Raw genomic sequence first — 23,780 nt, forward strand, 5'->3', positions numbered from 1 at the left:
GAAGGAGGCCACAGAGACAGGTAGGGGCACAGTCATGGAGGGGTTTGAAAACAAAGATGAGAATTTTAAAATTGAGGCATTGCTGGACTTGTAGTCAATGTGGGTCAGCGAACACAGGAGGAATAGGTGAATGGGATGCAGAATTTTGAATGCACTCATGTTTATATAGGATGGAAGACCAAAGGCTGCCCAGGAAAGCATTGTAATAATCACGTCCAGAGGTAACAAAGGCAGGGAACATGGTTTCAGCAGCAGCTGAGCTGAGGCAGTGACAGAGTTGGGCATTCCTATGAAGATGGAAGTAAATAGTGTTAGTGATGGAGCAGATATGTTGTCAGAAGCTCACCTCAATGTTAAGTACAGCATTAAGTTTACAAATGATCTGGTTCAGCCTCAGATAGTGGCTAGGGAGATGGATGGAGTTGATGAAGTTTGTTGTGGGGATTGAAGACAATGGCTTCGGTCTTCCCAATATTTAGTTGGGGGGAAATTTCAAAATTTCAGCTTATTCAGCACTGGATATCAGACAAGCAGTCTAACAAATCAAAGACAGTGGAGAGGTAGAGTTGGGTGTCGTCATCATATATGCTGAACCTGACATTGTGTTTTCAGATGCTGCTGAGGAGCAGCGTGCAAATGAAAAATAGGAGGGGGTCAATGACAGATCCTTGGGGGGTTCCAGAGGCAACAATGTGGGAGTGGAATAAGAAGCCATTACAGGTGATTCTCTGGCTATGACTAAATAGATTATTTTCCCTAAGTTTAAATCATCTATAGATACACTGAGAACACAAATGACCCAGCACTGATCCCTAGGATGACAATCCCAATTCTTTTTCAAATCTAAGCAACTCTCTTTTCTGGTAGCAACCAACTTTCTATCCATGCTGCTATAACTCTTCTTATACCAAACTCCTGATTTTTCTAACAAGTGTCTTTTGAGTTACCTCATCAAAAACCCAAATACGTAACACTGTCTTTATTGATTTGTCCACTGGTTTAAAAAAATTCAAACTTTTCAACTTACTTTAATCACATTTGGTTATTTTTAATCCCATCCATGTTTATTGTCCATTTCGCAAAGTCTTATAAATTTATTTTGAATTAGTGAATGTAAGAATCCCTCCCTAAAACTCTCCACATCTCTCTCTGCTTTAAGACGCTGTTTAAAATTTTTGGCCAAGCTTCTTGTCACCTTTCAATGTATCCTTCCTTTGCTCAGTGTCAATTTCTTTTGAGCTATGCTCTTGTGGAGTGCCACAGGGGACATTTTACTACATTAAAGACATTATATAGATGTAAGTTGTGTTGTTGTTGTTTTGCCACAGTCTACCTTTGCCCACTAAGTCATTAAGGTAAAGGTAGCATGCAGCATTTCTAGTCTGAGCGGAGTTAATCTTGCAGTAGAAACATGGGAAGGAAAAGAAATTCAACCAGCATCTCTGCTCTTTGTGACTATCCAGTGGTCCTTGCACATGTAGAAATTGGGCAAAGGTAGGATCAGGTTTGGCCGTGATACCAATATGAGCAATCGCCTGCTAATATTCAACATCTGCTCTTACACGTGAAGAATAACAGCTTACAAGAGGACACTGAGGGCCCATTGAGTTCCATTTTATTCCTTCAAAAGAAAGGGTGTAGGGCTGGGGGTAGAAAAAAAATCAAACTGAAATCAGTAGAATAAAAAGAATTTCATGAGGAAACTTGCTACCAAGAAAGATATTCTAGATTATGCATTCTAGAAAATCTACTGATGCTTGTGTTCAACTTTCCGTTTGCTACTGCTATTAGATCTGCTATTTCAGAGCAGACATCATGAGCTGCTTAATCTTCTCAATATCACATTTTGTCATAATAAAAGCTTGATCTTGTTTTTGCAATAGGTTAAGTGTATCCACGATCATCATCCCTCTGGTCACTGATCCCCGTAACTCCACGCTTACTCCATATCGCATATATTCACTGACAACACTCTCATCAATAGCAGCCGCCATTGCTAAAGAATCACAGGACATAAAGCCGGATCCTAAATACATCTCCCTACTGCCTTGCTTGCTTTTGGCAAATTGTTCAGTCTTTGCAGTTATCTTCTTCATGAAGCAAGCTTTCCCAGTGCCTTGATTTACCCATTCCTTAAAAAACTCCTGTAATGGACACAACAAAAGGTCATAAGCTTTGCACAACTTTCAAGTAATCTCATATTCATTTCACTTAAATTGAAACCATAAAATAAGCGACCAAGGTTAATATACTTTCTTACGCATGAAACTTCTCATCACATGGGTGAACATGTTAATATGTTGACATCTTTCCTTTTGGTTACAAGGTGAATTACATGCAAGTTTAAAACAGCTATGAAAGAGCAAAAACATTGTCATGATTTAGAAAATAAGGAGTTGCAATATTATGTTGGCAATTATTTGGTTAATTTAATTCATTAAAAACCTCATAATTAATTAATATCAGTCATGGGGAAGCTGGAGCTGGGGATGAGCCCTGCTCGCCAACAGGTGAAATGATGCGCAGTGACGCCGAGCGTGCGTCCCGAAGTCACCATGCATCATTCCGAATTTCATTTCGGCGGGCAAGCACCAGAGTCAGCTGCGCCCGCCCAACTGTCAAAGGCCTATTAAGGCCAGTTAAATATCAACTGGAATACTTAACGGAGCTGCCCATCCAACCTGAAGGTTGGCGGGCAGGCGAAGAGCCCAGGGCGGCCTTCGCATTCATCATGAAACCTCATCCACAGGTGGGATGAGGTTTCATGAAGTGTTTATAAATTGAATGAAGACTTTTATGAAAGTTCATTGACATGTCCCAGTTCATGTGACATTGTCACAGGAGGGGACATGTCTTAAATTTTTTTTTTTCTTTATTAAAATTAAAAAAAAAACAAACTAATTTCCCTGAGGCAGCTCTGTGCTTCAGGGATATTTCTTGCGCTCCTTTGCATGCATGCGCGAAAAAACGCAGGCCCTGGCTCAGCCTACTCCCCCCACCCGCACAGGGAGTGCTCAGCGCTTCCGCGTGCGCTTCACGTTGGGCGGGCCTTAATTGGCCCACCCACATAAAATGGCGGCGCACAACCGATCGCGGGTGGTGATTGGCTGCGCGCTCGCCCGTGCCCACTCCCGCCCAACCCCACCAACAGGGAGAAAATTCTCCCCCTAGTAATACAATGGAAAATTTACATTCAAAGGGGAAGCTAGGTATAAACAGAAAGGAGTTTGTGTGTGTAGGTCAGAGGCATTTAAGATCTAACCAGCCTGTAAGCCTACAACTGTGTCTGCAAAGGAACCAAATTGAAAGGAACATAATTTTGAATTCGTAAGGTCAAATGTGCTTTGCCTGGTGTCCGTTTAAAGTCCATGGCCAGAATTTTTCACTCGTCAGGTGGGCTCAGCAACAGCGGGCGGGGCGATCGGGAAGCAGACCGCCACCCCAATCGGTGCTGCACTGCGATTTCATGCCAATTAAGGCCCGCCCAGCGTGGATCGCGAGTGGCAGTGCTCAGTGCTACCTGTGTGGGCAGCGGGAGGAGGGAAAGTGGACCCGGCCCAAAAGAGCACTTCAATCTCTGAGGTCCGGAGGTATCTCAGGGAGATTGAAGCAATTTTTAAAAAAATCAATAAAGACAGTAAAAATTAAAAAAAACATGTCCCCTCGTGTGATTCTGTCACATGAGATGGGATATGTTTTTAATTCCAAAATGAAGTTTTTATTTAATGTTTATTTGCTTTATGAAACCTCATCGCACTCGTGGATGAGGTTTCCTAAAAAATGTAAAGGCCATTTGGCCTTTTCGTCTGCCTGCCAACTCTAAGGTTGGACTGGCAGTGTAAATTTTAATTTAAAAGCAAAAAAACTGCGGATGCTGGAAATCCAAAACAAAAATACCTGGACAAACTCAGCAGGTCTGACAGCATCTGCGGAGAGGAATACAGTTAACGTTTCGAATCAGAATGACTCTTCATCAGAACTAAGGAAAAATAGAGCTGTTAGACCTGAGTTTTTCCAGGTATTTTTGTTTTTAAATTTGAGTTTAATTGGCTTGTTAATGGCCTTTTAATTATCGGCAGGCATGCAGCTGACTTTGGCGTGCGCCCGTCAAACAAAATATCGCGCAAGTTCACGAGGACGTCAGGATGCACGCCTCGACGTCATCACACGTCATTTTATGCTCGGGTGTGTCGGGCACTTGCCTGCACGGAGCTTAAAATTCTGCCCCATGGGTTACTGTTGCCTTGGTGAAGATTTAATTGGGAGTGATTAATATGGGGATTTGTTTAAAAGTTATTATGGTAGTATTGTGTAGACATGTGTATGTGTTTAATTTGTTGTTAAATTAATAAATGTTTAATTTAGTTTTAGGCTTGGTGGTTTTATTCCCGAATTCAGAGCTGCATCTCAAACATACCAATTGAAAATATAGGTTACGACAGTTGCTCAAGTTTCCCTCTGGGATTTAAACAACTCAGCCTTTACCAACTGCTGTGTCATAACAATTGGGGGTTTGAAATTGGTGAAATCATAAAATTACGAGTACAAGAAACACTTTGAATAGTTGGTGAGGTATTTTTGACGTGGTGAGACTACAAAAATGACTGTATCCATGGCTAAATCTTTTTTGGAAGTATAAGATATAACTCTGATTGGGTTACAAAAAGTAACCAAGAGTAAGTTAAGAGTTGGCGGATAAATGACAATTGGGATTCCCTGCAGGGGCTAGGAAATCAGATATTATTAAAGGTATAGCACAGCACCTACAGTTGGAAGTGCTACCTGATACTAGTGAGTCACAGCTGGAGGTAGTGAGGCTTCAGTTACAAATGAAAACACTTGAGCTTGAACAAGCAAAGGAACTGAAAAAACTTGAATTAGAAGCAAAGGAAAGAGACAGGGCCTTCCAAAGGGAACAGGCAGAAAGGCAGGAGAGAGAAAGAAAACAGGAAAATGAATTAGAAATTGCAGGGAGAGAGAGAGAGACCTGAAAATGTTGGCAGTTAATTAGAACCCAGTGGGGAGATGTTTAAATTTGTACAAGCTCTTCCAAAGTATGAGGAAAGGATATTGAAGCATTCTTTATTTCATATGAGAAGATAGCTAAACAGATGAAATGGCCAAAGGAAAACTGGACATTATTGTTACAGTCTAAGTTGGTGGGTACAGCACATGAGGTATATGCTTTGCTGTCTGAAGAAGTATCGGTGAATTATGATATAGTAAAGAAAGGCTATTTTGAGTGCATATAAGTTGGTTCCTGAAGCATATAGACAGAAATTTAGGAATATGAGAAAACAGCCTGGGCAAACTTATTTTGAGTTTGAAAGAGTAAAACAAAGCAATTTTGACTGGTGAATACAGGCAATAAAAATAGAGACAACGTATGCAGCACTTAGAGGGGTAATTCGTTTGGAAGACTTTAAAAGATTCAATCCCTTCGGTAGTGAGAACTCATGTGGAGGAACAGAGGGTTGATTCGGTAAGGCAAGCAGCAGAGATAACTGATGATTAGAAGTTAGTTCATAGAGCTAAACCTTCTCTCACCACCCTTTTAAATCCAAAAAGGATAGGAAGTGGGAAGGCAAAAGGAAGGCAGATAGTCAGGGAAGAGAAGGAGTAGCTGGAATTTCCCAGGAAGTTTGTTCTCAGAATAAAAAGGAAGGTGCTGAGGGTGGGAGTGACATTTGAAGGTTGAGATGTTTTTATTGTAATAAATTGGGGCATACAAAGTCAGTGTGTTGGAAATTACAGGGAAAATCTGTTGGAATTATTGGGATGCAGAATAGTCCTGGAAGTAAAAGTACTGTGGGTGAGGTTCAGGCACAGGAGAAACCAGTGGTTTGCGTACAAGTAAAACAGGAAGAATTATTGATGGGTAAAGCAGTGAGAATGTGTTCACAATTTACCCAAGAGAATTCTGAGGGGCAAGTTGCAGAAAAGTTTAAAGACTGTGTGTGAAGGGAAAGTTTTTCTGTGTATGATGATGAGGAAGAGGTAGAAGTGCAGGACTCTGAAATTGGTTTTCCTCTAATCAAATTGGATAGTGAGGGGGTGCTTGAAAATGTAAATGAAATATTGAGTTACCTTCCAAACAAGTGTCAAAGTGATTTGGAAAAGCTATTGCAGTCACAAAAACCTATTTGTGGGAATAAGTTGGGAAAGTCAGATTTAGCTGTACATGATGTGTCGGTATAGGTTTCATCTTCAATAAGGCAACATCCTTATGATAACTTTGCTGGATTTAATCTATAAGTACAAAACTAAATTGACTTTGTGTTTCAAAATGATATCATTGAATCTAGTTGCAGTAACTGGAGCTTGCTTATTGTGCTGGTACTGAAACCAGATGGAACACAAAGACTGTGCGTGGACTATTGAAAGGTGAATGTGGTGACAAAAGTGGATTCCTATCCTATACCATTGGTGGAAAATTGCATTGAGAAAGTGAGACAATTGAAATTTATCACAAAGATTGACTTGCTAAAAGGATATTGGCAAGTACTGTTGTCGGAAAGACCAAAGGAGATATCGGCTTTTGTGATGCCAAATGGACTATATCAGTTTAAAATCATGCCATTTGGCATGAAGAATGCACCTGCGATGTTTCAAAGACTGACAAACAAAGTAATTGCATGTCTAAGCAATTGTGCTGCTTATATTGATGATCTGATAGTTTTCAGTCAGACATGGGAGGAGCATTTTCTCAGAAGAATTATTTTCTCAATTACATGAAGCTAATTTGATGATGAACTTGGCTAAAAGTGAATTTGCAAAAGCGCAAGTTACATATCTAGGCCATACCATTGGATATGGTAAGGTGGCTCCGAAAGAGGTGAAAGTCAAGGCCAACGTGGATTTCCCAGTGCCTACAACAAAACAAGAAGTTTCGAGATTTCTGGGCATGAGTGGGTTTTACTGGAAATTTGTACCAAATTTTAGCAGTGTGGTTGCTCCACTGACTGAACTATTAAAAAGAACAAGAAGTTTCAATGGGCGCAGGAGTGTCAGAAGCCATTTGACAGTTTGAAAACTGTACTAACTACCACACCCATTTTGGCAGTATCCAATTACACCAAGCAATTTAAGTTGGCTGTTGACGCAAGCGATATAGGCATTGGGGCCGTACTGTTACAAGAGGATGGCACTGGAATTGAAAAACCGATAGGTTATTTTTCATGAAAGCTGAATGTACAACAGAGAAGATATTCAACGATCGAAAGAGAGATCTTGGGTTTGGTGTTAGCATTGCAGCATTTCCAAATTTATGTTGCAAACAATTAATCAGAAACAATTGTTTATACAGACTGCATTCCTTTGAAGTTTTTGGACGAATTGAGGGAGAAAAGTGCAAGACTTTTCAGGTGGGGACTATTATTATAACCATTTAATCCACGGATTATACATGTTGCTGGTAGAGAAAATCTGTTCACAGTTGTGTTATCAAAGAGTTTGAAGCTTAAAGGGAAAATTGGACATTTCAAAAATACCTGGGGCTGAATTTTCTGGTTGGTGGTGGGGTGGGGGGGGGGGAGGAGAGAGGAGAGCGGGAGCGGGTACGTACCTGATCGCTGCCCGCGATCGGGTCCACACAGCCATTTCACGCAGGCGGGCTAATTAAGGCCCGCCCAGCATAATGCGTGACTCCCAAGGATAGCGGGCGGGTGGCAGCGGGAGTGCACTGTCCGCCATGTCCAATAGCGACCCGGCGGCCTGTTTATATGAAGCGCTGGCAGCCTTTGTAAGGCTGCTCACAATGGCAAGTAGAAGGGCTCACCAGAGGGCTTATGGTGAGCAGGCCAGTCCAGAGGGTAGGGCAGCAGAGCAGGCCAGGCTGGAGTATAGGGCAGGTAGGCCTGTGTGCCCCTCGTTTTTTTGGATGACTGCCTTGCTGCCCTCCGAGGTGACAGCACGGCAGGAGGTGCTGGTTCCCCAGGATGGGAGGAGGATGCCCCCTCACATGACAAATGTGGCTGGGGGTGGGGGGAGGTGGTGAGCTCCTGTGATTTGGTGTGGCGCACCTGGATCCAGTGTCGCAAGCGCTTCAACAACCTGTTGCACTCTGGCAGGGTGAGTACCATGTTGGCATTGGTCATTTAACCCAGCAGGTCGGCTTACCATCCTGCTGCCGCGCACCCCCTCAACCCCCCACCCCCAAAGACTGAGTGTAGTGACTGCATTGAATCATTGACGGCATTTGTCCTTTCGCCCAACGAAATATCACAATGGTGCGCAGTGACGTCGAGATGTTCGCTCGATGCCACCACGTGTCATTTTATGCGCGGATGTACACACCAACGGGCAAATTCTGCCCTATGGGTTACTGTCACTTGGCGAAGATTTACCTGGGAGTGATTAATTTGGGGATTTGTTTAAAAGTCGTTATGGTAATAATTTGTAGACATGTGTATGTGTTTAAGTTGTTGTTAAATTAATAAATGTTTAATTTAGTTTTATATAAAAAAAACCCTCTTGAGGCTTGGCAGTTTATTCCTGAATTCAGAGCTGCATCTCAAACATATCAACTGAAAATATAGATTACGACAGTTGTTCAAGTTTCCCTCTGGGATTTAAACAACTCAGCTTTTACCGATTGCTGCGTCATAACAGCGCGCATGCGTGAACTTGCACACTTGCCCTCCTCACCCCCCCCCCACACAGGCAGCACGCGTTTCACACTGGGCGGGCCACGATCCTGGGTGGTGGTCGGCTTCCCGAATGCTCCTGCTCTCCCCTGCTGAGCCCACCCAACGAGGGTAAAATCCTGGCTGTAGAAAGATAGCTTTTTCAAAGAGCTGGCACAGGCACAATGGGCAGAATTTTGCCCTCGGTTGGCAGGTGGGCCCCACTGGCTCGGTGGTGGGCGGGCAGTCGAACTCCGCTGCCAAAACGGGGCCCGCCGCCATTTTGAGTGGGTGGGCCAATTAAGGTGTGCCCAGCGGCCTGCTTGACAGGAAGCACTATGTACTTCCTGTGCAGGGGTGGGGGGGTGGGTAGGGCTTCCCCATCTGTCAAAGTGTGCTCTTTCGTGCATGCACACAAAAGAGCACACTGCTCCCTGAGACTAAAGTGCTGTCTCAGGGAGATTAGTGACAACTGAAAAATCATGAAAAATAGAAAAATTAAAAAATTATTAACATGTCCCCCTCATGTGACAATGTCACACGAGATGGGACATGTTAATAAACCTCACAAACTTTATTAAAGTTTTTGAAAACGAACATGAAACCTCATCCTGCCAGTAGATGAGGTTTCATGTATTATCAGGAGCCCACTGGGGCTCCTGGCCTGCCCGCCAGCCTTAAGGTTGGACAGGCAGGTCTTTAATTATCTTAATGAGCCTGTCAATGGCCTCAATTGGCCATTGACAGGTCGGCGGGCAAACAGCTGATTTCGCTGTCCGCCTGCCTCCCTAAAAATTTAAAGGGACCGGGATGACGTCGGGGGCTCCTCCCGACATCATCCCACGTCATTTTCCTGTTGGCGAGCGGGCCCCGCCCCCAAATCGCCGACGGAAAAATTCTGGCCAATGAGTTCAATAGCCTCCTTCTATACAGTATCAATTCCATGATTCAAACCCTAATCTGTTAAAAGCAACAGTTTGCATTTATATAGTGCCTTTAATGTAGAAAAAAAAGGGTCCCAAGGCAGTTCACAGATGCACAAAGTAAAAAATAAACACTTAGCCAAAGGGGATATCAAGACAGGTGAAGAGGTTAAGGAGGACAAATGTAGAAGAGGGAGGTGGATGGGTTGGCAAAAGTAGCTGTGGGGGAGTAGTTGACATGAGAGTTGCTCACAACAGAAGCCAAATGAAAATTATCTGCTCATGTTTGGAGCAAGAGCCAAATGGTGCAAATAAAACGACGGCAGGCATTTGTCATGCACAGGCATAGCAGAGATTAGAAACACATCCTAGTTGTAAGCAGGGCTTTTTCTCCATGTCCCTTGCATTGGATTGTTATGTTTAGTGTTCCTGGTACCTTAATGTTAAAGATTGAATTAATCCACAGGTGCAAAACATCTCTGGTCCAACAACCCTCACAAAACAAGGACCACAAATTCAACAGAGGCTTTCCATTTTTTAAAGTGAGTTTTCCTCTGCAGCTCATTGGATAAAGGCACCAATCCTGCCCTATTCTGACTCCCTGATGGTTCACTGTGTAAAGGCGCCAATCCTTGATTGGTGCTAAGTCTCTCATGGTTTAATGGCTGCGATAGTGCATTGAAACATCTTTATTCCTCGCCTGATGCAAATTTTACCATTTGCTTGAATCCTTCTACACTACCTTGAAACATTGCAATTCACCCCTAAGATCCCAGTGTCAACCTTCCACAGTTGTTTGTTGTTATTACCATGTGGCAGCTTTACTCTGCTTTTCTTCTTTACAGAAGTCAGGAAACAGAAACCAGCATGGAGACCAGCCTCTGCCATGCACCTCATGTTCAAGAGCAATTTCTTTTATTTTCTAAATCAAAAGATCTGTACATCCAGCCACTGGTTTTGATTTTATGTTGGTAACAGTGCTTTCACAACAGCTTACCCAAGGCACAGCATGATGAAGACAGTATTCCCAAGTGGCGATATGGATGGGACATGTAAAATGATTCAGGACAATATAAGCTGCTTCAGGGTCTGCTGCAAAGTTAAACTCAGAACACATTGTCACATTCCCTCTGCCTGAAAAAGATAAAACCATTAAATAAAATTCATTCCATCACAACATTGTCACAACCATATAAAAGGTATTTCTTCAAAGTGGTCCATAAGCTAAGAATTTATGTGTAGTGTGTATGTAGCCCTCTTTTTTAATTTGCTAGTGATCCAATTTAAAAATAACCCAGCAGTCAGGCTTCATTCCGAAATAAGATAAAGGTTATTTTATTACAAAACTATTGCTGAAAGTTACTTAAGTAAAAGTTCTAAAGTTATTAGCTAAAATACAGATACAAAGATTAAAATGCAGATAAAGGGAAAAAAGATGCTTAAAGATGAGATTTCAAATCAGTCTGAGATATCTGCAGGCCCTGTGTTTGAATTCCTTCTTTCCAACGTGAAGGTATTGAAACTTGAGGTTTGGTTTGCTAGATGTGAAAGAATTTCTTCTCAGAGGGTAGTGAATGTCTGGAATTCTCTACCCCAAAGAGTTGTGGAGGCTAGATCACTGAAAGTGTTTAAAAGAGGTAGATAGATTTTTGAAATAAATCGGGGAGTTGAGGGCTATGAGGAGCTGGCATGAAAGAGAAATTGAGGCCTGGGGCAGATCAGCCATGATCTTACTGGATGGCAGGGCAGGCTTGAGGGGCAAAATAGCCTACTCCTGCTCCTATTTCTTATGTTCTTAGCCACGTAAAATGGCAGGTGCTGGTGGCGGATTTCAGACTGTCGATTTGGATGGCCTTTTCTAAAGTCAGATCTTCCTTAGCCTGAGGTATGTCAGAAAGGGCATTGTCAGCCCCTCTGACAACAATTCTGTCCCTTATGAGTTCTGACTTAAGGTCACAATAGTCACAGCCTTCAGCCAATTTGTATAATTAGTTTATAAAAGAATCAACCAGCTGTTGGACACATTTGTTGAATTTTGCTCTGAAATGTTGTTGTTTCTTAGATTAAGATATATATTGAATGATTTTAGACATCAAATTTATTTGAGAATTTGCTCATTCCTTACCTCGCAATAAAATAATCGGCTATCAGACTACCAAAAGTAGTGTATTCACTTGTTCAGCTTCTTGTCTTTTTATCTAATCTTGAAGCTATCATGTATCTTAAGACTTTTCTGCCAAAATCCTCAATTTTGTTTGGTCTGGCCCTTGGATCAGTCCAAATTGGTCTGGTATTGTTGATTTGTTGTCCACGGGTGCTTTAAAGCTAAGGTGAGTGCAGCTTTAAATGGTGTGCAGGTTTGAAAGATGGTGCCGCAGTAATCATTTTCTCCAAAGAGTCTTCCTGTGCCTGTGTGTTTTGGCAGACTCCCGCAGCCATGATCATCCAGACATCTTTGCAGAAATTTGTCAAATCAGTTATGCTGGGCCATCCCTGTGATATTAGAGGATTTTCTGGTGTTTTACCGTGGATTCCTGGCTTTGGCTGACATTTTTAAACCTGCCACTTTCTTTTCTTATGACAAGCTCAGCGGCATGTGGTATGATGCCAACTCTGAATCCAGGATGGCCACAGTGCTTTTAGACACAGGCTTTGACTTTTTTTCCAGCACTGAAGCTTTTTAAACTAGTTCTGGCTTAGAACTGATGTTTTTGCTTACTCCTGCTCAGTCCTTTGACTCTGTACTGAGCATTCACAATGAACCTCCACGAGATCTTGAGTACTCAGCTGGACAGTGGAGTTTTTTCTTCAGCCTTTCTGCTTCCAATTATGCAATGGAGCTTCTTTCAGATGATCTCCCTCTGTGGCTTCACTTCAGGTGCTTTTAATCAGCTCAGAATGCTGTTCTTTTAGTTTTCCAGGTTTGAATTTCTGCTCCAGCTTCTAAGGTTCTGGGTTTTTCCCATTTGCTATCACCATATTGTACGTTCAGTAGGTCTCACAAAGAGGTCCTGAGTCTTGTATGGTTGTACATTAAGTGCTTATTGATAACACATAACTATGTACATATTTTCAGGGTGTAGCCCAAGCTATGAGCGAATTCCATGCTTGCTTCTACACAGGTCTCTGTGTAGTCCACAACTGACCCTAGTCTCAGGTCATGTGCTTGTTTACATCACACTAATTCCACATTAACCCTTGCTATGCCAGATACCCTTGTACTATAAAAACAGAAATGTACCTTCAAAATAGTTGCCCTTAAAATCTGTAATATCATAATTACCCCTGTGACGACATTAAAGGCTTCTTAATGGGCATCGTTAGCAGTCAGGTGGAAATAAAGGCTTATCATTCATGTGAATTTTGGATATTAGCTATCCAATAATGTAAATATATACATCAAACAAAGAGACAATGGGCAGAATTTTCCCGTTGGCGTATGGGACGGGCCCTGCGAGCACGGGTGTAAAATGACGTGCAGTGACATTGGGCAAGCGTCCCGACATCACTGCGCACCATCGCGATATTTCATTGGGTGGGCTTGCGTTGCTCTCCGGTGAGCACCTGCCATTAATTAACGGACCACTTAAGGCGCTTGACGCTCCAATCGACCACAATTTTTTGGCACCCGTGCAATCTTTAGGTCGGCACATGGGCGCAACAGGCAGGCGGGTAGGACACTTGTAAAAACCTCATCCACGGGCGGGATAAGAGGGCTCACTGGAGTCGCGAGTGTGCTCTCTCAAGTATTGATTTTTCAAAGTTATTGAAACGTGCCTGTGTGATCTGCAATACTTCAAAACCCATACCAGCTGCTTTGTCTGGACTGAACCTGCAGGTCAGCACTCTGCAGTGAGGAATCTTTTTTGGGCCTGCAGGTTCCAGGAAGTCTTCCCTTAGCCTGGGAATGGGAGTTGAACTCTCCACTGGAGGCACCTCCTCTGAGGAGGAAGGGGGAGCTACAAGGGGGAGGCCAGGAGTACACATTGAGCCTCAAGGGGAGCCACCTTTGGGAGGGTAGGCACAGGCCAAGAGGTAGACAAAGGCAGAAGGGGCCACAGAAGGCACCACTATCCTGCTGCCAGGGTATACAGGCGGCGAAGCAGCTACCTCAATATGTCAGAGGTGCAGTGCTGAAGGAGGCTCTGTCTCAAAGGAGACAGTCAACTATATCTGTCAGATGATTAGGCCGGAGATCTCTGCTAACAGTGTGGGTGGACACCCCATGCCAGTGGCCCTGATGGTCACAGCTGTCCTCAACATCTATGCCTCTGGCTCCTTCCAGGGGTCGGTGGGTGTCTCCTAATCAGCTGTCCACACTTGTGTCAAGCAGGTTACAGACGCTCTGTTCAGGCGTGCATTGACCTTCATCGACCTCTGTTGGGACCAGGCAAGCCAGATACAACAAGCCAGAGGCTTCGCGGCCATTGCTGGCTTGCCCCGTGTCCAGGGTGCTATAGACTGCACACATGAGGCCATCAGGGTACCAGCAGGTGAGCCTGGTGCCTTCATCAACAGGAAGGGCTTCCACTCCATGAACGTGCGGATAGTGTGTGATCACAGGATGCTGATTCTACAAGTCTGTGCAAGGTACCCAGGCAGCTCCCACGACACCTACATCTTCAGACACTCCCAGGTGCCAGGGCTCTTCAGTGCTCCAAGCCTGCTTGATGGATGGCTGCTGGGTGACAAGGGCTATCACCCCAGATGGTGGCTCATGATGCCTCTCTGCCATCCAAGAAGAGGCTGAGCAGCGGTACAATAGGAGCCACGCCTCCACAAGGGTTGTGGTGGAGAGAACCACCGGTCTTCTCAAGATGCATTTCTAATGCCTGGACCGCTCATTCCAGTACCCCCCAGATCGTGTGTCAGTGATGTTGGTTGCATGCTGCGCTCTCCACAATCTTGCGCTGGAAAGTGGCGGGGGGGGGGGGGGGGGGGGTGGAGAAATGGAGTGGACAATGAAGATGTCAATGCAGTGGCTGTGGCTGCACATGAGGAGTCCAGCAGTGAGTCCGAGGATGAGCATGCATAGGGAAATGCTGAGGGGGTAAATGCTGACCCAGCATACTGCAGGGAGGCAATGAACCTTCAGCTAGCATACCACAGATGGAGCTCCAGGACAAGCCTGGGCTATAGGCTCCATTCTCAATACCTAAGTGCAAGATCTGCCATGTTAGGAACAGTAACTAAGGGCCTTGCTAATAAAACTGAATGTCCCACAAAACACTCAATATTTTTGGAAACCATACAAATGCAGAAGAAAAGAGGCACCCTCAGCCATTGTCACATGTCTGAATTTAACATCACAAGCAAAGAAACTTAAGCAAAAAAAATGACAACGGTGTTCCAATTCAAAGCAAATCATAAAGACTTCATCTCAGGCCAACACAAAAGCACCAGTGATAAACCTGTGGTTTGCCCAAGGTGCCTTATGCTTACGTTTCCGGGTGCTACGTCTTGGTGCTGCCCCATCACTGGGAGTGGCATCTGAGACAGCCTGCTAACTCTGCTGTCCTGTCGGCCTCAATGACCTTGGCGGTCGTCCTCTGGCCCATGGAGCCTGTGCTGACCCCGCCTGGGAGGGATCTGCCAGTTCCACAGCTGGCATCTACCCACAAAGCACTCATAACATTTTTGGAAACCATGCAAATGCAGAAGATAAGAGGCACTCTCGCAGCCTCACTGGATGCTACGGTACAAGGAGAGGGGTGGAGGAGCTGCACACCCTTATCCGGTGCACCCTGAGAGGCACCCGCAGAGATGACAGGCTGCTGCTGCACCGACATGAGGTCACTTTGGACCTCCCTGCTCACCGTGGATTGATGGGCACTGAGCTAGGAAACTTGGTGCACAGACCATCTCCCACACAGGCACTGACCAGCTGAGGTTAATGCCGATATGAGTGCTTGCTGGTCAGAGCGCATCCCCAGAAAGCCCTGATGGGTCTCCTGGAGAAGCCTCTCCACGAGAGTCGCCACTCACTCCATGGAGGACGCATGGTGTTTGGACATGTGGCTCATTGCTTCGGCGAAAGTCCACGTAGACTCCTCCATCACGGAGACCAAGCCAAGCATAGCCTCATGTATCTCCCCCAGATGCTCCCGCACACCAAGCCGCATTTCCTGCCCCTGCTGCATCGCGCATGACTCTAGAGGCACATCATCAGCCACTGACTGAGCATGTGCCTGGTCCCCTGCAGTCCTCCGACTGCTGGCGCCATGGACACACTGTCTCTGCCAGCTCCTCCAGTGACTGTGAAGTGCCCTCACCACTGTGCCCCAGGACACTAGCCGATGTTTTAATTCCCACTGAGGTGCTAGTATCTGCGCTGATGCCTGCCTGGCAGAGATGGTGTGACGCTGGTGAGACTTCAGGGTCCTCAGGTGTGAGAGGGGGCCTCTGCTGCTCCTCTTCCCAGCTCTGCTTCGCTGATGCTGAAAGGAAGAACAAGGACATTGGATCAGTTAACGTGGAGACAATGATAAAATGCATCCTGGTCCCCCAGATCATTATGCACTCATCCTTCCATAAGCAATGGTCAAGCCATGTGCAAAATTAAATCACTTAACATTCAGCATTGCTATGGCTGTTGGAGGAACAATGCTGACCTCACTGCTGGGCATACATACCTGGCCGTGGCACCCACCCTCACCGACACCAGTGGATCTGGGCGTATGGCATCTCTCCAAATCCAGGGCCTCCTGCTCAAACTGGCTGAGAATGGCTAACTGCTCCTGTCCACCACCAGTCCTCACACGCTCTGCAGCATTGAGCATTCTTCTCCTGAAAATCAGAGACGAGCATTGATTTATGCAAATTGTACACGGACTCCCTTCATGCACGACCCACCCCAACCAAAGTAGGACATATCAGGACTCATGCCTCCTCACCCCGCTGCTGCCGAACACTCTCACAAAGATGCTAGGCCTGTTCCCCACCCCCTCCTTGGCCACATGCTGCCTACATCACATTAGACACCACATGGTATATCCTTCTGTAGCAAGGAGGCGCAAGCACGTGGAGCACAGAGGGCAGCAGATGGTTTATTGCCACGCCACCTTGAAGCTCCCCTCCCAGCATGTCATCACCCTGACTTAAACATGCCCTGCAGTTCAAGCACAGCGCCTAGGCGCAGCTCCTTCAGGTGGCCCCCAAAACAGTCATGTGGGTCCCAGTGTACCACATGCTGTGGGCGCAGAACTCATCTTTCCACCACCCTCTCAGGCTGACCTCGGCATGGGCAATATCTGCTGGCGCACCCAGCAAAGGACACATGGAGATTCAATGCAGTCACTACACTCAGACTTGGGGGTGGGGTGGCAGCATGGGGGAAAGCCAACCTGCTGGGTTGAGTGACCAATGCCAACATTGTCCTCACCCTTCCAGAGCACAACAAATCATTGAAGTGCTTGTGACACTGGATCCAGGTGCACCGCACCAGGTCGTGGGAGCTCACCAACTCCTCCCAGGCACATTTTGTCATGTGGGGGGGCCCTCCTCCTCCCATCCTGGGGAACCAGCCCTTCCTGCTATGCTGCCACCTCCCTCAAGGAGGGCAGCAAAGCACTTGTTGGAAAAACAAGGGGCACACTACCCTCCGGCCTGGCCTGCCGCGATGGCCTACCCTCTGGACTTGCGTCACCTCCATTGCCCCTCACCCAGCCATGAGAGCAGTCTTTCCAAGGCTGCCAGGCCTTCCTTTATACAGGCCGCCGGGTTGCCTTTGGACCCGGTGGGATGAACGCACCCACCGCCGTCCGCCCACTTCCGCTATGCACTGGAGTCGTGAAGTACGTTGGGCGCCCACTCCGCTCCTCCGCCAGCCAGAAAATTCAGCCCAATGATACCCATTGCCAACTTTTTGGGAATTCTGAAAATCTTCCCATGGGGAGACCTAGGTGCAATATTGGTTAAAAGTACTCCTGCTGAGCTCAGTTTAACTTTCCAGGGTTTATTATTTACTGTTCAACAGGGTTGAGCCACAGGAGATCAGGATTCAGATGTGGCATCTGAACCAGTCAAGAATAATCATTCTAGTGATCACTCACATTCATTGCTGCTGTAATGAGGTCTGCCCTAAGCTAAAGGGCAGACGCAAGAGGAGCTATTCTGGGCTGCATTTTATGTGTCCCAGCTGGGCGTGTTTCCTGCTGAAATCAGCATCACGCCCACCAAATTTAAATAAATAATCAAGGGTCAATTGAGCTTGTAAACAAGCCAATAGACCCCAATAATACATCCCACACCATAAAATGGTTGGCGTGGGCAGTCGGGCAAGAGTGGGCAAGCTGTTTTTTGCCCACTAAATGGGCAATGTGCTCTTAGCACTGCCGGAACTGATGGAGCTGCCAGCCATCGAATGGAGCTCCCCAGAGCGGGACCTCCTCCCCAGTGAGGGGTGGAAGTCCCACACTGCCCCAATTTAGCCCACCCACAACGTGTTATGGCTGTGGGGTGGGCTGGCGTAGAGCGGGTCGGTTCCACTCCAACTTTGTTTCCGGAGATGGGGAGCAATCCGTTTGCCCCCACATAATATTCTCCGCCTCTAATTGCCAAATGTGTTCTCAGTCCGCCTTTGGAGATTGAAGAAGTTCACATGAAAGGCGTCAATATCTTGTTTAGATATTGCTAGACTTGGATCATATCATACAAGGAGATGTAGAGCAAAGTGAGTCATCTCCCACATAATAAAGGCAGTTAGACTGCTTTTACCAGATGCCACTCAAATCAGGTGATATCTATGTCTGAACAAATTTGTAACAATAACTATATTCAATTAAATAGTTATTCCAAATCTAGATTAATGTCTGGTCACCATGATCATATAGTTCAAAGCAGTTTCAGAGCCATTAGATGGTTAGCTTTGGTACATAAATAAAGGGGAGAGAAAAAGGTGGTAAATTAATCAGGACATTGGGTTAACTATGCCACAGAGAAACAGAACCAGTTGCATACTATGATGTAAATCTTCTAAATTTTAATTCTAGAGCATATTATTTTCACAGTTTCCCTAATGACTCATTGAGTAAATGCACTAATGATGGGCTGCTGAGCCATAAATACCAGAAAGCTATCACGTTTGTTGCTGTCAGCTTACGTCAACCAGTCAGGCACTTTGGCTAGGATAAGGGGGAAAAAAAAAAAAATCAAATCCCCCACTCGCCTCCCCCAGCAACTTCATTATTATCAAAAGTACATGTAATACTTATCAGGTAAGGACATGGTCAGACTCCGATATGAAGAATGCACCCCCACCCCCCATCATAGTCGAGAGAATGATGCAAATAAGCTATATGCCATACTTTCCATGTTTCCTCCCATGATGTACAGATGTTTTAACTTCGATGGAAAGGTGGGATCCATTTTAAATGCCAAAGCAATGTTGGTGAGGGGGCCAATAGCCACAAGAGAGACCTGTAGGGCAATAGACAAGTGACAGAGATGTTAAAGCTAAAGCTTGAACAACTGTAAAATATACATTATTATTTTCAGTCTTTCTCTATTTTATAGGTTAAGATTAATTTTATATTTGGATTTGTTTCATCAGTAGTTCAAATTCCAGACCATTCTTTAAATAAGCTGGAGCTGTCCTTGTCACCTCACCAGATGCAGCTCTGTGCAATTCTGACATCACCAGCATACAAAAAGTATAGGCTACATTAGCAGTCAGTCCTTGGACAGCGAGATATGAATGCCAATGTGGGCCGTCTGGACCTTCAGCTGGCTGTGAGAAATGTTTGTTATGTCAGTATGAGTATCCATTTTAAAAGTTACCACCTAAAGGGTAAATAGAGAGAAACTAGTTCAGTGCTTCCCAAACTTTGTCCCATAGTGACTTCATTTTGAAAAGCATCTTGACCCCAGTATGACAGTGGGATGATGGAGTAGAGCTGTGAGGTGGGGGTAGATTTGAGAGAATGAAGGGCAGAGATTTGTCAGAGCAAAAAGTGGGGAGAGATTTTTTATGGTTAAGCATGATGGGGAGTGCTTAAACTGCAAGTTTTTTTTAAAAAAGCATTCATCTTTTCACAGGCTTTTTGCAGCTGGAATCAGGTCTCAAAGATCTGCCCATTAGGCCAAGTCCATCAATAGAAAAAAAATGTGAGGATTTAAGGGGGCACTCAGTCCGAGTTCTAAGGCAGCCCAAAATCTCATCTTGCAACCCAACTGGAGGGCGTAACCCACAGTTTGGGAGGCACTGACTAGTTCCGCTGTTAGGCCAGTCCAGAAAAAGTAGGGCATAAAAAAAATTAGAGCTAGGCTGTACAGTAGAGACATCAGAAAGCATTTCTTCATAAAAAACATTGAGGAAATCTGGAAGTTTCCCCGATAACTTGGGAAATTTCAAAACTGAAATTGATAGATTTTTGATAGGTAAGGGTATTAATGGTTACACAATCAAGGCAGTTAGACAGTGCTAATATACATATAATCCATGATCTAACTGAAAGGCAGAACAGATTTGAGGGGCTGAACTGTTTATTAAAACTTTACTTCCTGAAACTCATACGTCTCACCTGACCAGCATGTTCAGTGGCTATCCTTATCAAGGCATTCACTGCGTATTCAGCTTGTATGTCTTCCAACCCTGGAGCATTAGGGTCTGGAGCATCACCCAGGCCATCCTCTCCATGGTAATGACCAGCATTTAGCTGATCTCCAAGGAGTGAGGCACCTGCACCTCGGAACACAGGAATCTGCATAAAGAAAAGAAATCTTTAACAGCATATGGGACGCTTGCCTTTATCAATCGAGGCACAGATTACAAAAGTAGGGAGGACATGTTGGAGTTGTATAGAACCTTGGTCAGGCCACTGCTGGAGTACTGTGTGTAGTTCTGGTCGCCACATTATAGGAAGGATGTGATTGCACTGGAGGCGGTGCAGAGGAGATTCACCAGGATGTTGCCTGGGATGAAACATTTAAGTTACGAAGAGAGGTTGGATAGACTTGGGTTGTTTTCATTGGAGCAGAGAAGACTGAGGGGCGACCTGATCAAGGTGTACAAGATTATGAGGGGCATGGACAGGGAGCAGCTGTTCCCCTTAGTTGAAGGGTCAGTCACAAGGGGACATAAGTTCAAGGTGAGGGGATGTGAGGAAAAACTTTTTTAGCCAGAGGATGGCGACAGTCTGGAATGCACTGCCTGGGAGGGTGGAGGAGGCGGGTTGCCTCACATCCTTTATAAAGTACCTGGATGAGCACTTGGCACGTCATAACATTCAAGGCTATGGGTCAAGTGTTGGTAAAAGGGATTAGGTAGGTAGGTCAGGTGTTTCTCACGTATCGGTGCAGACTTGATGGGCTGAAGGGCCTCTTCTGCACTCTGATCAGATAAAACATGTACACATTTAAAAAGAAAATACTGTGGTGCAGCTCAAGCTGAACCAGGGATTTCTTTTAAGGATAAAGCATGAGGGTAGTTAAGAATTAGAAATGAACTTGAAGGCTTGAAAATATTTGAAGTTAAAATCATCTTCTTCTTCTTGAATTAGATTTTACAGCTCCTGACTACAACTGGTGGGGGAGGACACATATAACGCAAGGTGGAAAGCCTTCCAGTCCACCCCTGAGCTGTCGCCTTAATATGCTAGGTAGGTGGGTGCCAAAATCAGTGCTCAAAATCAGATTTAAATAACAAGCTCAATTGACCCTATAATATGCTGCGCACAACATAATATGATAATATGGCTAGCATGGGCAGGCAAGTGGGAGTGAGCAGGACGTTTTTTTGAAAATGTTTTTGTAAAGGTGGGAAAGAAGGGGGGCACATCATTCTGGGAGCATTCTGTACATTAGGACCCCCCTCCCCCCCATTTGTTCCTCCCCACCTAACCTCCAAAATCAGATTTCCCGGCAGCTCTCGTGGGTGGGATTCCTCCCACTGAAGGGTGAAAGTCCTAATCTCATCTTCTTTAACCTGCCCACAGCATGTTATAGCTGCAGAGTAGCTTCTTTCAGGTGCATCGGCTGCCTGCTGACTTTCCTTCTGAGAAGATTCAGCCCCTTCAGTTCTCTGCCCGAAAGCATGTACCATCCAGAGCACCATGACCTCCACCCAGGGTAGGACAGTAGGACAAGGAGGCAGGTGCTGAACCCACCCCAGCCAGAATGGGGATAGAATCCTGTGCTGTTGGCACCAATCTGATCCACACTGGCCATCCAGCCAACTGGCCTCCCAAGGAGTCAGTTTCTGTGGCACCACACATTTTTACATGCGTGTTGTAGTCTGGAGCTATGAACAGTGATGGCAGAGGCTCAGATTTTCTTTCCATCACATGGCTGACCAGGAATCTCTCCTGCCCGTACCATCTGCCATTGGCATATGTTGGAAGGATATACAAGTAGGTATGCAACCTGTTTGGCCGCATTATGAATACACCTTCCATGGCCATCAAGTCTTGTAGTGGAACTTGAACCCGGAGCTTCTGGTTCAGAGGCAGGGAGACTACCCACTGTGCCACAAGATCTCCAAAGTTAAAATAATAGATATAATTCACACAATGTGTGTGAAATTCAAGTATATAATTTAATGATAATCAGAAGTTAGGACTGCATTAGATTTGACCAATAGGATATTGTTATTTCCACTGGTAATACAAGAAGTGTGGGAGAGCTTGGGGGTAGAAGCACTTCAACATCGGTTTTATCTCAAAACACTGGTTGGATAAATAGGATATTGCAAACCCAAATTACTTTCCTGTTCCTTGAAGAATCCTGCTTCAGATACCATGAAGTAGGCGTCGTAGTCTTGAGTATATTAACTGCAAGTATTTATTAACAATTCATAACTTTATACATATATACAGCAGAGAGTGCAGGTATGGAGCTGACTCCATCCTAAGTCTTTACTCATCTCTGTCCATCTCTAGGCTGACCCTGGCTCTGGGTCATGTGCCTTCTTACATCACTATATTGGCAGTAGTGTACTCAGTCCCACATTAACTTTGTATGTACCATGCCCTACCACTACATTCCTCTGTCTGCCTACCACCAATACTGTCAACATTATCTCATCTTTCCCTGTAGGTGGAGCACAATTTCACAGGCATCTGCAGCCCTTTGGTATTCCACCCAGATGAGCCATCTTCATGTGGGTGGCTATAAAGTAACAACTATGAGGCTCTTTGACCATCCTCAACTGACATTCCCAGGAAGACCCACTGAAGAGATAGACAACCAACAGAACATTTTCACAGCACCTAACCAAACTGAGATTTCTCTTCAAGCTATGCGAACATTACAGAAAAGTAGAATTTTAAATCACTGCATACTCACCATATAATTTTTGACAACTAAAGTCATCGTTAATGTAAAAAAATACTTTTATGAACCAAAATCATATAGTTACAAGTAAAAGGTTGATTAGTTTGTGTAACACCATTCAGTATACTTTTGCACTGTTTTATAAAACAATTATCATCATTCTTACACATGCCCAACAATATTTTTTGTCAAATTTCTGCATCTTGGTAGATCTGCAAATGGTAAAATAATATGATATAAAAACTTTCTTTCCGTCACGTACCTTGGTCCTCTGGCAAACTTTTAGCACCCGAAGTACATTTTTGCACACATTTTCAATTTTTGTGTTTCCGTGAGTACATGTTATACCCAGGATCTGCACATTAGGAGCTGCAAGAGCCATCATCATCGCTTGGGCATCATCCACCCCACAGTCAAGATCTAAAAGCAACAGCTTCTTTGCCATCTTAGAATCTGTGGCTCAAAAAATGAGTAAGGTTGAGTTCAAAATGGTACCTATTGGTCTGACGTTCTGTAGTTACTACTTTGGTAACACTGGTGAATGTGTGGGGGCGGCTACGAGAATAATAAATGGCATAATGAATGAATGTTCATTTGTCATGGACTACAAAGTCCTGGCTGTTATTTGAATACAAAGCTGAAGCTGTAGTTTCAGATTACTCGTTTCCACTGCTCTTGACCAACTGAAAACAATGAGACAGGATATATTGTGGCTATTGAGTCACTGAAGCACAAGCTCTGGGTCCCAGTGTTTTGGAGTTGTACACAGTCTTCCAATCCTCACTTTTAGATATTATTTCTATGCAGAGATTTTCTAACATGTACAATTTTCCTCCTTTTAAAATCCAGACTTCATTCAAAAATTATCACTTGTGAAGTGAGTAAACCAGGATTTCAGCACCATTTATCTCAATATAAACCAACTGGGTGAAATTAGGAATGCGCCACTTGCCTTTTTCTGAAC

The 23,780-nt window shown here is 44.7% G+C and overlaps 1 protein-coding gene across 1 annotated transcript; it reads right to left on the minus strand.

The window, feature by feature from the left end:
- Positions 1-823: 823 nt before the first annotated feature.
- LOC144682641 (nucleoside hydrolase-like) lies at positions 824-23,314 on the minus strand. Its single transcript, XM_078545166.1, has 5 exons — positions 23,079-23,314; positions 20,068-20,247; positions 18,853-18,964; positions 10,545-10,681; positions 824-2,144 (listed from the first exon to the last, which is right to left on the minus strand). Exons 1-5 carry the CDS (start codon positions 23,259-23,261, stop codon positions 1,797-1,799), a joined length of 960 nt encoding a protein of 319 aa, XP_078401292.1. The 5' UTR covers positions 23,262-23,314; the 3' UTR covers positions 824-1,796.
- Between the last annotated feature and the right edge of the window lie 466 nt (positions 23,315-23,780).

The sequence above is a fragment of the Cetorhinus maximus genome, chromosome 7 (assembly GCF_964194155.1).
Source record: "Cetorhinus maximus chromosome 7, sCetMax3.hap1.1, whole genome shotgun sequence".
In the NCBI taxonomy this organism is placed as follows: Eukaryota; Metazoa; Chordata; class Chondrichthyes; order Lamniformes; family Cetorhinidae; genus Cetorhinus; species Cetorhinus maximus.